At 39.1% G+C, this 15,107-nt stretch overlaps 2 protein-coding genes across 2 annotated transcripts in view; one reads left to right on the plus strand and one right to left on the minus strand.

Moving 5' to 3' along the window:
- Positions 1–14,058, plus strand: LOC134673208 (ER membrane protein complex subunit 2-like). The gene is made up of 8 exons (XM_063531160.1): positions 1–153; positions 681–791; positions 1,388–1,538; positions 2,066–2,209; positions 2,762–2,918; positions 3,719–3,814; positions 11,965–12,051; positions 12,501–14,058. The coding sequence occupies exons 1-8, from the start codon at positions 120–122 to the stop codon at positions 12,594–12,596; spliced, it is 876 nt and encodes a 291-aa protein (XP_063387230.1). The 5' UTR covers positions 1–119; the 3' UTR covers positions 12,597–14,058.
- LOC134673219 (tRNA (guanine(10)-N2)-methyltransferase homolog) overlaps positions 14,035–15,107 on the minus strand; it is an 18,150-nt gene continuing 17,077 nt past the window's right edge. Inside the window, exon 9 of the mRNA XM_063531171.1 lies at positions 14,035–14,165. Within this exon, the coding sequence (XP_063387241.1) occupies positions 14,051–14,165 (115 nt within the window). The 3' untranslated portion in view covers positions 14,035–14,050. The remainder of the gene's footprint in view (positions 14,166–15,107) is intronic.

Consider the following 15,107-nt stretch of genomic DNA (forward strand, 5'->3'; position numbering starts at 1 on the left):
GGAAGGAAATGACTGCATGAGTATTGCATGAGTTTTCAGACCGACAACATTACTGAAATTCTATTACATTTGGTTAATATAAGATTGTTTATTGCTTTAGTAAATTGAACAAGATAAGAATGTCTTACAATTACGAAGATCTCAGCATTGGAGGTTTGTATACATACATCAAAATTATTTTCATTTAAATTACCATGAAAAAAGTTTCTCTTGTAGTTAACTGAATAAAGAAATACTTATCTATGTTAATGTAATTCTACATATTTAGGATTAAATAAAAATATCTTGCCTTGAATATATTTCACACCAAATATAATTATAGCTTATGTTCGTTTACAATGTTTAAAATCCTTTTATTTTCAATGATAACTTCATACGTTAGAAGCAAGCAACGAAAGAACAGTTGGTAATAAATACTACCTTTAGCAAATGTTCACTAAAACTTGTTTGGATTTACATGATTTAGTATGTGTGTAGTGTGGTTGTGTGTGTAGTGTGGTTTTTAGTATTATATATATTATGTATTAGGGTAAGTATATTCCACCTATCCAATTCTTTGTCCAATGTGTATTGCGTGTGACATTTTTGTTTAATGAAAGAGTGAGATACACTGACATTGGACAGGTGGAATACAACCCTTATCTATCCATTAGTATATTATTAGCTCAATCTTTCTTCAGAAATAAAAGAGTTGCTGCGGCAATGGCGGGAGAACAACGAGCGGCGCAGCGAGGACGTGATGGAGTTCTGGGTCGCCATCATGGACGACATCAACAAGCTCGGCAATGAGAGTGAGCACTCAACTCAACTCAATAACATTAATTGTTTACTGTGTGAGATAAAGAGAAGTTAGTAATATCTGGGAGACGGAGCTTTACTCTGAAAACATATAAAAATTCAAAAATGCGTGTTTTCCCAGATAAGACCTAACTAGATCAATATTTCACCCCCGAAAATTAACCCCTAAATAGTAAATTTCGTCTAAATCGTTATAGCCGTTTCCGAGCTCGCCGAAATGTATACATTATAAATATGCAAGAATTGCTTGTTTAAAGGTATAAGATTAATAGGGGATAGATAGATGCCTCTCAATCACTCTCGCATATTCAAGTGATTGTTGTGGTAGGCCCCTGTAAACAAACTGCCTTGATGCATCTGTGTCATAGGAGTCAATGCGCCAGTTTAGTTTTGCACTAGTTTCCATCCACTTGATGGAATTGCAAATAATATTTTTAATTTGCTACTATATACTATATTAAATACTATTTGAAAAATAAATTATATGTAAATAAATAGATATTTTATTATGTTTACTAAATATTACCCAAATAGATGCCCATTTTCATGGTTGGCTTTGCACAAGTTACACAGCATGTTTGTTGTACAGAGTACGTGATCCTGGAGCAGGTGCTGTACGCGGCGCTGGATACCCACACGTACAGCGTGTCCCGGCAGTGCATCTCCCTGCTGAAGCAGGAGTTCCCGGGCAGCATGCGGGTGCTGCGCTACAAGGCGGCGCAGCTCGAGGCCGAGGAGAGGTCACTCCTGCATTGTCTCACTTCACTGTCCCTTATGCCATCTCTCTTTGCCTTGTAATGGGTGGTTATTCAGTTAGGTTATCCTCTTATGGAATGGGACTGCATATAACAAAGTTTAAAGAAGAAGCCAAGCAACAATATATTCTTTACTGTCTATTTGTGCAACAGTGGGCCCCTTGCAACTATGCTGGGTGAACAAAATACAATTGGTTACATCAGAATGAAATTCAAATTTCCATGCCTGCTTAACTAAAGATTGTGAACTAAAGTAATGCTCGACGTGTGGCGGGTAGGTATCCAACTACCCAGTGATTTGCAGTTTGCAGTCAACAAAAAAAAACATAAATTTAAGTAGATTATAAGAAAAGACATTAATGCCACCTGCATCATTACCAGAGCTCGGATAGGGTGAGCTATTTGCCTTATAATTTGACATGTCTTATGTCATATATAAGGCAAATAGCTCACCCTATCCGAGCTCTGATCATTACTGCCTTCAATGTTTGGGATTTATTTGGATGCTGCAGGTATGAAGAGGCCTTGGAGCTGCTGGACGTGATCATCAAGGCGGACGAGACGAACGCGGCCGCGCGCAAGCGCAGGGTCGCCATCCTCAAGGCGCAGGGACTTATCGTCGAGGCCATCAAGGAGCTGGTCGACTACCTGAAGAAGTAAGTCCTTGTTCCACTACTGCTGGATGCTAACTGCTGGACGGTCAGTGAGGAGTCGCCATCCTCAAGGCGCAGGGACTTATCGTCGAGGCCATCAAGGAGCTGGTCGACTACCTGAAGAAGTAAGTCCTTGTTCCACTACTGCTGGATGCTAACTGCTGGACGGTCAGTGAGGAGTCGCCATCCTCAAGGCGCAGGGACTTATCGTCGAGGCCATCAAGGAGCTCGTCGACTACCTGAAGAAGTAAGTCCTTGTTCCACTACTGCTGGATGCTAACTGCTGGACGGTCAGTGAGGAGTCGCCATCCTCAAGGCGCAGGGACTTATCGTCGAGGCCATCAAGGAGCTCGTCGACTACCTGAAGTAAGTCCTTGTTCCACTACTGCTAGATGCTAACTGCTGGACGGTCAGTGAGGAGTCGCCATCAAGGAGCTGGTCAGCGACTACCTGAGGAAATAAGTAGCTTTGTAATATATATATTTAAAAAAAATTACTTAGTGCAACTATAGTGAGTGAAGCTAATAATAATAACTTTTGTGAATGTCCTTCCAGGTTCATGTCAGATGTGGAGGCGTGGCAGGAGCTGTGCGAGCTGTACCTGCAGAGCGGCGAGTACGCGCGCGCGGCCTTCTGCGCGGAGGAGCTGCTGCTGCACCAGCCGCACAGCCACCTGCACCTGCAGCGGCTGGCCGACATCCGGTACACCATGGTGGGCTGTTTGTTCAAGGTTTACTGAATTGGTGGTATGTTGCCATCTGTCTCGAGTCGGGGATAGATAGAGTCAGACCAAGCTAAGTTGGCAGCGAGTTTGATAGCACACGCTGTGCAAGTGTAGATACTAGATTGACAGAATACTTTTTATTGCACACCTCAGTAGTCTCAGTAAAAGATACAGCTTCAGGAAATAGGTACAATTCACAAAAGATAGGAATATTTTCTTTTATATCTTTTTTTCATTAGCTCATTGGGCTCACAGTATGAGCTAATGACCAATATACTTAAAATTATCAAACTGCACAACGGGACTTAATCGCGTATTTAAGTTTTAAGATTTACCTCCGACGTTTCGAGGACGGCGTTGTCCCCGTGGTCTCGGAGAAGACTGGCTCAAGTTGACATCAACATCTTCTAGCCGCGCGAGTTTTTCGAACTACCCGCGCGGCTTGAAGATGTTGATGTCAACTTGAGCCAGTCTTCTCCGAGACCACGGGGACAACGCCGTCCTCGAAACGTCGGAGGTAAATCTTAAAACTTAAATACGCGATTAAGTCCCGTTGTGCAGTTTGATAATGTTTAATAATCGTGAAAGTTTAAATCAATACTTAAAATTGTTGCTACAAAACCAAATACTTTTTTTAGCAAACATAGAATGTTTCTTCGTGTCTTCATTGACTGTTTGTTACTATTAATTTCAATGACAAAAACTTACATTTGACTAACATAGTTTACACAGTAGGTACCTATGTTGTTTGTATATCGTGGTGTGTACGTATAAGATGTATGTTCCAGGGCGGCATGGAGAACATGGAGCTGGCCAAGACGTACTACTGCCAGGCCGTGAAGCTCAACCCGGACAACATGCGCGCGCTGCTCGGGCTGTTTCTGGTATATATGCCATCAAATACATTTACCTATAGCGGGTGACTAAAATACAATTTTTATCGAGGGCATACAATCATATAATTAAGGGTGCTACAAAAGACACAAAGAACATTTTTCAATAGGGAATATTAGGCAAAGTAGGTGGTACCTTTGTGGCACATACAGTAAACAAACCACATTGACACATCACACGTCACGTCAATCACATGGCCTACCGCGAAACAAGAAAATCGAAATTTCGTTATCTAATCTCTCTATCACTCTTGCGTATTTGAGCGATAAAGAGGCAGATAACTAAATTTCCATTTTCGCGTTTACCGGTAGGCCCTTGTCAACAAACCGCCTTGATGCATCAATGTCATATTTTATTGTCTGTGAAAATTTGACAAAAAACCGTTTAAGGCACAGTATATATCAGTCTGGCGAGCGCAACGATTACGTTAGGACGCGTTCCTTTGTTTATCTTATTGTAATACCGATTTTTTGTGTTTTGCTTAGAGCACAGTGAACGCATATATTTAGTATGGAAACCGCCTTTAGGAACATTACCGTTCAAATTCTCGGGCCAAATTAGCACACATACAAAATTACGCCTACATTTAAATAAGACGACGCGTTTACAGAGCCTGTAATCAAAGCTGGTAAACAAAATAATAGTCATCTTTATTACACTAATGGTACATAGCTAAGTGTAGATGAAATGCATATAATGTCAATAACTACCAATCAGCGACATTAATCCGCTAATAACCTTCTTGCTGTACGTACTGGCCGCTGAAAGTTTGCGGTTCATATTTGATTAGAATATGACTTGGACAGGGATAGGTTTATGCCATACATTGAAGAACCAGTCAAATAATTCACGTGTAATAATTTAATGCAGATTAAAAGATAACTAGTTAAAATGTTGTTATGAAATGACAGACTAACTCAACATAAGTAAATATCATTGTTGTATAAATGTATTCCGCTACAATAAGTATTTTATACAAATTTTATTATCAATTTGTATGGCAGTGCGAAGTCACGTTCAGGTCTTAGAATTCGGACTGGCTATACAGCCTGCAAAATTTACATGGGTACACGAATCGGGTCAAAAATATTTGAATAGGCGGGGTCACAATAAATCCCCACTTTCAGTTCCAATGGAAATATTTTATATGTTTATAGCCGGTCAAGCAAGTTTGTCACTAGAAAAAGGTGCAAAATTAAAATTTTGTATGGGACCACACCCGTTCGCGCGCTTACATTTTCTAAATTTGCCGCTCTTTTCTACTGACGGAAATGGCTTGAGAGAGAACCTACATATATGTGACGGTAGAGGGTGGATTCGAATGATCAACATTTTCAGATAATGTGTGTATTTGTTAAATTAATTCAGTGCAAGTGTATCTACATATAGGAGACCGGGTATGATTATCTCACGAGTTATATCTCATGAATAGAAGATATTCTAGATATCTTTCCAGGCATCCACTTAATTTCATGTCTCTCTAATTGGACAGCTTTTTTCCATAGTTCTCTGCGAATAGCATCTTGTGGGAATCTGCATGGGAAATAATGTAAAATGATAATATCAAATTTGATTATTAATTTGAAATAATTAGGTAGTTTTTTTACACCTCCATCTCATGAAATAAAAAAGGAAAATACAAATCTGTAAGAAAGAATTCATTACTACATTTATAATTATAGACGGTCATGCAAATCTTGTCAGTAGAAAAAGGCGCGAAATTCAAATTTTCTATGAGATGATATCCCTTCGCGCCTACATTTTTCAAATTTGCCGCCTTTTTCTACTGACAAGATCTGCTTGACCAAGTTTATATAAAAATACCTAAACCAAGCACAAGTTAATAAAATAGTCTACTTCATTTGGCATAATACCATCCCTATTATCCTCGTAATTTAAAAAGTCGTATGTTGTTATGAAAGTCGTATGCAGTTGTTACGTTTTAGCTTAGCACGGTAGTATTGAAAACAAATCGTCATGTTTATTCCAAATTTTACTGAAGTTATCTGTTTACTACAAGTGAAAAGTGATTCCACTATCCTTGGTATGAACTAAAATAACTTCTGCACCACTTCACGACACATGAAGACATTTTTAATTACAAAAAAACGTTGTTTTTATAAATCAATTTAGCCATCCGTCACTGACTGTCATCTCGGACGAACTGAAGTTGCGAATCGAATAGTTTGTAAGCACCGCCTACAATCGAATAGTTTACGTTGGGTCATAACTGAGCGGACAGAATACTTCCATGTATATCAGTTCGCTGTTAGAGCATTATAATTCCGAGTGTGTAAAAAGTGATTATAATGACTATAGTATTGATAATAAGTGAAAAACTAAGTTAATTAGTCGTTTATTTTCGTGTAAACACAATTTTAGTGGTTTTATCGAACTACCCTCAATTTGTGATTATGAGTGAATCGGGCGAGGAACCGGCCCCGCAGCCGGCCTCGAGTGCCGAGATGACCCCAGAATCAATCAGGAAGGTTATCATGGGCTCCGAGGGGTCCTTTTCTCAAGGAGATGGCGAGATGGACTTGCAATGGGATGAAGGAGATTTGAATGTCGGTAACCAAAGCGGTGTGGTGCCCGAGCTGAACTCTGCGGACCAGCGACGCGATAAGCGACGGTTAGAGGCGGAGGAAGGTGGTGATGATGATGGGTTTACGGTCGTATCTAGGAATAAACGTAGAGATGTTCGTCGCTCTCCCCCGTCGATTAGTCCTCTACCGAAGTCTGATGATATTGTCTATGAGGTTTCAGTTAGCTCCAAGAACGTTCTCCCGAAACAATTGGGATTTGCAAAGATATTGTTGAGTCATAATGTGCAGGGCGTCTTAAGAGTAAAATATAAGAGTCCTTACAAATTACTGATCAGATTTAATACCAATTCTAACGCAAACAGTTTCTTGGAGAGTGAAGTTGCGAAGAAATATGAGTGGATTTGTAGAAATACTAATGAGTTGCCATTCTGCTACGGGGTAGTAAGGGATATAGATTTTGAGGTTGAGGAAAAGGATCTAAAAGATATTTTTGTGTGCGATTCGGATACAGAGATTCTAGCCGTCAAACGATTAAACAAAAGAGATGAGCAGGGCAAGTGGGTAAAGTGTGAAACTGTACGTATTTGTTTTCGAGGGTCAATCCTGCCCCCTTACGTTAAGGCGTATGGATGTCGTATGGCGGTAGATTCGTATAAGTATCCAGTCACGCAATGTTCGAAATGCTGGCGATTTGGCCATGTCAGTAATTTTTGTCCATCCAAGGTACAAATCTGTCCTAAATGCGGAGAAAAGCATGAAAATTGTGAAACAAAGAAGTTCCAATGCGTGAACTGCAAAGGAAACCATTTATCTTTGATGAAAAGCTTATGTCCCGCATTTTTAAAAGAGAGATCCATTCGCATATTTATGGGGCAAAACAATTGCGCATATAAAGTAGCCTTAAAGAAAATCAACGAAGAAAAAAAACAGAATACTGATGTAAGCAGTGGCTTCCAGGCGAGAGAAACACTTCTAATGAATCCTAATCCCCCAGTATTTTCAACTGGTGAATCCTCGAAGCCTTCTTATAGAGATATATGTGCTGGGGCTTCGGTTAGTAATTATAATTTTGAAGAAGAGCACACTGAAAGCGAATTAGAAGAACCCCAAAATAAGAATATTGGAAGCAAACCCAAAAAACAAAGTGACAAAAAAAGCCGCAAATCGAGGAGAAGAGAGAAACTTAATATGAGTGTTGATGAATCATCCGAAACAGAAAGTACCCGACCTCCAATTGATGTAGTCCCCGTTCAGCAACCTCGAAGAACTCGCAAAGAACGAAAGTCCTTAATAGATAGGTTTTTAGACAAGGTAAAGGAAGTAATGTCAACCGAGGGAGATCTTGAAAATAAAATTAAGGTATTTATGGAATTTATCTGGAGCGAGGTTAAGAATTTTGTTCAGAAGTATTTCACTATAGAGATGTTGTTAAAGCTATACGAAAATCTCAATAATGGCCAGTAACACAATAAAAAAGGATTTGATAAGCATCTACCAATGGAATGCTAACAGTTTAAAACCTAAAGCTCGAAACTTTGAACTATTATTACTACAAGATAAAATTCATATGGCATTTTGACAGAGACTGGTGGGAGACTTCTGAGGATAGGGATACGTGGAAGAATAAGAGGGAGGCCTTTGCCCAACAGTGGGACAATATAGGCTAATAATAAAAATAATAAAATAAAATTTGTGAGTGAGACTTGGCTTTCTACTGAAACTACTCTCAAGTTTAATGGATATAACGTAGTTAGAGCAGACAGGTCCGATTCTTATGGTGGCCTGTGCGCCATCATACACAGATCAATAAAATTTTCACATAGACCTTATAATGTAACGAATCCTCAAATGCAAGTTATGATTATTGAAATATTTAATATCCCTGGCCTTAAACATATTATATCGATATACTGCCCTCTCTCCGTAACCACTAATCAGCATGATTGGGACTCAATCTTCAGTTTTGTTAAATCAGAATGTCTCATATTTGGTGATATGAATGCTCATCACGCCCTGTGGTCATGTAAATCCGATCGGAGAGGAGAGGCTGTGTACAAAGCTATGTTTGATAATGATTTCGTGTGTCTAAATGATGGGTCACACACTCGCATAAAATGGGTTAATGGCAGCCTGCAGACATCTTCACCTGACATCTCATTCGCTTCAACGGATATTGCTACTAATGTTAGCTGGCAGACTTGTAATGAAAACTTAGGTAGTGATCATGTGATATTAAAGATGAACTGTGGTTATATCCGATCTAAAATGTTTACCAAGAAGAGGAATTATAAAGAGGCTAACTGGGTGGAGTACAATAAAGAAGCAGAAACAGTGTTTGATGTTTTAGTGAGTGATGACGTTCAAACTAGTTATGATATATTTTTGAAAAACATCCAATCATTAGCTGATAAACATATACCTTGGATCAAAACAAGTGAAGACCCTTCATCAAAATTTCGACCTAAACATTATTGGAATTCAGAAATATCCAAAGCTGTAGCAGAGAGACGTCTAGCCCTGGCAAAGGTGCGACGTAATCCTACTCCATCAAATCTTTCTTGCTGGCAAAACAAGGTGTCAAAAGCCAATGAACTAATAAAAAGGGCTAGCTCGAAAGCGTGGAAAGATTTCTGTACGAGCATCGACCATGAATCATCACCTACTACCATGTGGAGGAAAATGAGATGGATGAAAGGAAACTCTGGAGGCCGGGCTGGAGTTGATCCCGATAACGCCAGGAATCTGCTACATTCGTTGACCCCGGATAGTGTTGCTGAACCGGACCCGTTCTTTTCTAGTGTACAATCTTCTGTGTTAGAAATCCCGATTACTCTCCCTGAATTACTAAATTGTTTAAAAAAGAAGGATACTTCTCCAGGAGTTGATAACATATCTTATTCTATGATTTTTAATCTTTCAAACAATGGTAAATTAATGTTGCTCAAAATATTTAATCTCATAATTCAGACTGGGGTTGTACCGGATCAGTGGAGAGATGTCCAAATAGTCCCTATACTTAAGCCGGGGAGGGACCCCGGCTTACCATCTTCTTTACGTCCGATTTCTTTAATGTCTTGTCCATGTAAAATTCTACACTTGATTCTTATGAAGAGAATTGAATGGTTTGTGGAGAGTCGGGGTCTACTTCCCAGCTCATCGACTGGTTTCAGACGGTCACAGTCTTGTTTGGATAATTTAGCTTTACTTACATCTGATATTCAACAAGGATTTGGTAATAAACAACCTACTGTGGCTTGTTTTCTCGACATCGATAATGCATATAATAACATAAATATAAGTTCATTAATTAAGATTTTACAAAGCATAAGCGTAGGTAGTAAGATATGTAAATATCTATGGAATTTCCTGTCTGATAGGCGCTTTAGAATCATTCTGAATTGTGGAGGTAACCCTTTAATTAGACATACTCACCAAGGATTAGCCCAAGGAGATCCCATCTCTCCTCTTTTATTTAATATCGCAACCATGGAAATAGGTAATATTATTAATAATGTTTGTATTTCACAATACGCTGATGATTTCGTGTTGTATAAAACAGTGGAAAGAGGGCGCGTACTTCAGATACAGTAAGTGTTCTTCAACTTTCTATTGATTGTTTGAATTGGATGTCTAGAAAAAGTTGGCTTGTATCTATCTGAGAATAAATCAAAAGTATGTGTTTTTAAAAGATCACGAAAAGCTGTGAATGTTAACATAGTTGTTAATGGCAAATCTCTCGAGGTGGTTGGTAAAGCTAAGTATTTAGGATTATGGTTGGACTCAACCTTGAGATGGGGGCTCCATATAAAAGAGCTGTGTGAAAGAAATTACAAACATATTAATATTTTAAAGGTTCTAGCGGGTAGGTCTTGGGGAGTTCACCCTAAACATCTCAGGCGCCTCTATATATCTCTCATAAGAAGTCGCCTGGACTATGGTAGTTTTATTTATGGAAGTTGTGCTGTTTGTCATTTACGGAAATTAGATAGTTTACAAAATAGAGCTTTGCGTGTGTGCGGAGGCTTCATTCGCAGTACTCCTGTTATAGCTATGGAAAGTGAACTGTGAGTCCATTCCTCCTCTGGTTGTGCGACGTTATTGGCTGGGTTGTAGATTTTTGCTAAGAATAAGATCAAGATCAAACAGCCCCATTATTTCCGCGTTACAGAGCATTTTGGTTAAACGTAATCTATTTTCTGATAAAAATTTTCCTTTGTTAGCAAACATCTATGATGAGTGGAAAGATTTACCTGTGCATCACTGTGACAAATTGGATATGTACTCTTTGAACACGTGGGTGTCCTCGGTCAACACCAGGTCATGTATAAAGGATAGCATTGCTTATATTGATGTTCCTAAACGGCATCAACAGAATGAGGCTTTAAGAAATTCTACATTGAGGGTGCTCACTGAGCAGTATATCCAATTTTATAAAATATACACTGATGGTTCGAAATGTGTACAAGGTGTTGGAGCAGCTCTGTTTGATCCTCAGTGCAATGTTTCACTCATGTGGAAGCTTCATGATGACGCGTGCGTTATGCGAGCTGAACTTGTAGCTATTAAAGAAGCTCTATGTTATGCAAAGAATCTAGATAATAGTGCTCCAGTTGTAATACTGTCTGACTCAAAGAGTGCACTTCAACACCTTAATCGTTGTGTTTATGGACAAAGAGGCATGCCTATTGCGTATAAAGCTCTCCAGTTAATTCATGAGTTTATTTGTAATGATAAGGTTGTTAAATTACAGTGGATTCCTTCCCACGTAGGGTTAGCAGGAAACGAGGCAGTAGATCAGCTTGCTAAAACCGCTGTAATGGATGGCTCTGTACTAGATTCTATACCATATCCAAGTGAAATAATTCCCAGAATTAAAAAAAGATGTTTACAGAAATGGGAATACCATTTTGGTGAACAAGCTTTATCAAGGGATGTAGGAATCTGGTACAGAACAATCCAAGCTAGACCCTTGTGGATACCCTGGTTTGATTCTGCCAACCTCGCTAGAAAAGTGTTAGTCTCAGCATTCCGAGTCCGGTCCGGACACATCCCTACAAATAAGTTTCTGTGTATGATGGGTGTTAAACCGTCACCTCTGTGTCTAGTCTGTCAGAGGACTGATGACTTGTCTCACGTGTTGTTGGACTGCGTCCGGAATTCGGATTTGAGAAAAAGAATTTTTGGTAGTTTGGGTTCCATGCACAATGGACAGATCAATTGTTGGTTGGCAGAACCTTTGTCTGATAATGCAATCAGTGTATACCACTTTATTGATCTCTCCCTTGAGTAGGCAATTGTGAAAGCACCCATGAGGCTGACATGTTCACCCAGAGTGTCCAAAGCCTCTATAAAAATTAGATTTAAAAAAAAAAAAAAAAAAAGGCACAGTATACATGTATAAGTTAGTCTATGAATTTACTGAGTCGGTAGTGCTGCACTCTGGCGGCAAAACATTGCAGTAATATTTCCTATTGTCATGTCTTACTTGGGTACAGTCAGCAGCAGAAGTTGCTAAGCGGGCGAGGTGTTCAAAATTATCTTGACTTGCTCTTATTATAACAGTGCCGTAAGAATAACAAGTGTATTGTTGACAGGCGACCAACAACTTACTGAACTACTACAAGTCCTCCGGCAACAGCAGCAAGCGGCAGGAGGTGCTCAAACTGTGCCAGTGGTCGCAGGTACTCATGTTGTAACTTTGATTATTAATGGCTGCGTGGATTTATTAGTTCTTGTCGTTATTCTGGCCCGTTAGGTTGGGGGGGAATATAGTTGCATATGCATAGTTTGTTAGATGTTATAATACCAAGCTCTATTAAGATGGTTAGTCGATTTCCCATTATGGAAAGGGCTCTTAATCATGACAAAAATGCATGTTTCGTTAATTCATTTACTTTAAAACCAGGTTTCTAAGAGTGACCCGAGAAAACATAACCAAGGCAACGAGTCACAAGAGAGAGTCCTATTTACCATAAAATAGTCGGAACGTTAAAAGATGAATGAAACGGATAAAAAGCATTTTTTTTGTCACCACGGGAAAGGTTTGGGAAGTGGTGTACGCGGGAGGTACGGTCGCTCGTCAAGGAATGTCATGAGGCATTGTTCAGAAGCCGTGATGTGTCGGTTGCAGAGTGAGGCGGCGCGGAGGCAGAAGGAGGCCCTCGGCGCCGCGCCCGCGCCCGCGCCGCTCGCGCGCTTGCTCGCCGCGCTCGCCATCGCCGACTAGCTCACGGGGACACACACAAACACACACACACACACACACACACACGCACACGCACACGCGTGCGACTGCACACTCTACTCGATCAAACTGCCATTTTACTATGTGCAATATACCAGTTTATGAACTAACACATACTACTCGGGCTCATCTTTGTACATACAGTCGATGTTTAATTATATACCTTTTCTCCAATATTTATGCTCGGAAATTTTCACCTAATTGTAGCAAAAATAGTACGGGAAGTTCTTTGTTAATGTCAAACTCTAATTTAAAAAAATCAAACTATAGCTGTCCTATTCTAGCGAACGGGAAGTAAAAAAACACTACAGTAATAACTTATTACTGTAGTGTTTTTTACTTTTTTAATATAAAAAACTCATACAGCCAATTATTATTGCCGCGAGCCGCGTCTACACGACCCGATCAGCTATCATTTCAAGCTATATAGGATAGAGTGAGATAGTAAGATAAACGACCTTACGTGACTCGTTCTTACAAGACCGATGTGCACGTGTATGATCGTGCGAATACTGCTTAATAAAATCAAAGATTATTTTTATATTTTTTTAAGGATCTTATCCGTGTTCATAAAGCTTATATAGTTTGTCAAAGGACTTTCTCATTTCAAACATAGATAAAGAGAATCATACTATCTTTGTCTTACACTAGTACTAGCACCCAAAAGAAAAGGATGGGTATAGTTTTCCTGGTTTGACCAACTATATTGCACAATTATATTGAATGAACGAATATTGAATGGTACTGAATGGCAGAATAAGTTTGTGCCTTTAACTTTTTAAAAAGAGGGAAATTGTTTTTGACATTTTGGATGCGTAGGTTCGATTTGAATGATGCTTGATGCTTGAATAATTATTATTTTACCTAATTTCCTCGCATGTTTGGAGAAAAGGACTATATATGCCTCGGCAGGAATAGCAATTCGTGGATTCGTCTTCTTTGTCTCGGCTCTGCAATAATTTACCATTGTATTGTCCCCACTCCGCGTACCCGAGGGGGAACAGGCAGGAATAAATCCCTTTCCATCTTTCCCCGGGGACATATAAATGTAACAGTTTGACTCCACCACGGAATCGAGACGGGGACAGATGTGATGAGAACACATCGTATCTCAAAAAAACTTATTGAAACTAATTGTAATCATCGACTGTATAAAATCTGGACATATGCTATGCTACAAAGAATCCCGATATTAAGTATACATAGTATACATTAATTGAATGTCGCATTTTGTATGCGAATTCGGATATATAGGAAATATTTAAAAAAAAACAAATCGATGGACTCGCATCACTACTGCCAGAATCCAGTCAAGGAGTCGACACTTTTTTTTAATAAGTCACTAAAACTTGTGGATTCCATCGATTTCCTGGACTGTCGGTAGAAAATAAGTTGCAACATAAATATATGTAACAGTATATTAAATAATAAAGTTGTTAAGTGACATGTACATTTTGATTTGCCCTCTGCCTCAAGTAGGCGGCTAGCTCCTCCGCTCGGCGCTCCTTCCTGGCGCGACGCGTTTCTTCGCCAGAGTTGAAGTACTTTTCCCTGATGAAAATATGAGATTGGTGTTAAACAATACCTTCAAAAATGTATGATTATTACAGACAGCTGAACTGATAGACAACTAATCAAAAACACCAAGTTTTATCAGACTAACTATTTGTACTTAAATTTTTATAAATACCTTAATTTTCACTGTCCGCCCATATAACCATTCCAGTCGCAGAATCATCAAAGTGGTAACTAAATGTCAGATGTGTCGTAAGTGTCGTAACAGAGTCCACACAATGTGTCTAGAATTGTTTCGAAACAAAGTGTCGTCGCCGTGTGTTCACTTTTCCGTAACATAGTGTGTAGGAATTTTAAACAAAAGTCCTCTCCTTCACGATTTTCGGCGACATCTCTTCTAAATACCTAAAACTGGTATGGATGTGTTCCTCGTGGTCTCTAGAATACGAATTGACCGGTTTTAGTTTATGGAGGGGGGGACGTGTCGAAAAAAAGAGGGGGAAGGGGGCGGCCGACCAGCATTGATATTTGTTCACATCTTGAGTCCTATGGGACCGATCGGTTCATGTGAGGTGTCGTTTGAAAGAGTATTAAACGTGCTATTATTGGTTCATAATAACTATAGTCTTAACTGTAGTCGTTTACAAAATATTTTAAAATATTTGATTTTTTACCGTGCATGAATGGCATAAGTACTGACAAAACATGCGTCTAACTCAATATATTATAACTTTACCGCAATTAATGTTATTACAAAATATACGAGAAATTTCATTAGCTTTCCAAAAACATAAGTTTTATTGCTATAAGATATTATATAACCAAATAATAATGAATTTTGTTCAGCATGGGTCACGCACCATCACGTAAATGGCGGGCGACCGACCTCAACTGTTCATTATTTCTCGGGTTCTATTTTACTGATCAATTGGTGATGGATACTATTAGAAAGAATATTAAACGTACTATAAATGGTTT

Source organism: Cydia fagiglandana, chromosome 2 (assembly GCF_963556715.1).
Source record: "Cydia fagiglandana chromosome 2, ilCydFagi1.1, whole genome shotgun sequence".
Classification (NCBI taxonomy): domain Eukaryota; kingdom Metazoa; phylum Arthropoda; class Insecta; order Lepidoptera; family Tortricidae; genus Cydia; species Cydia fagiglandana.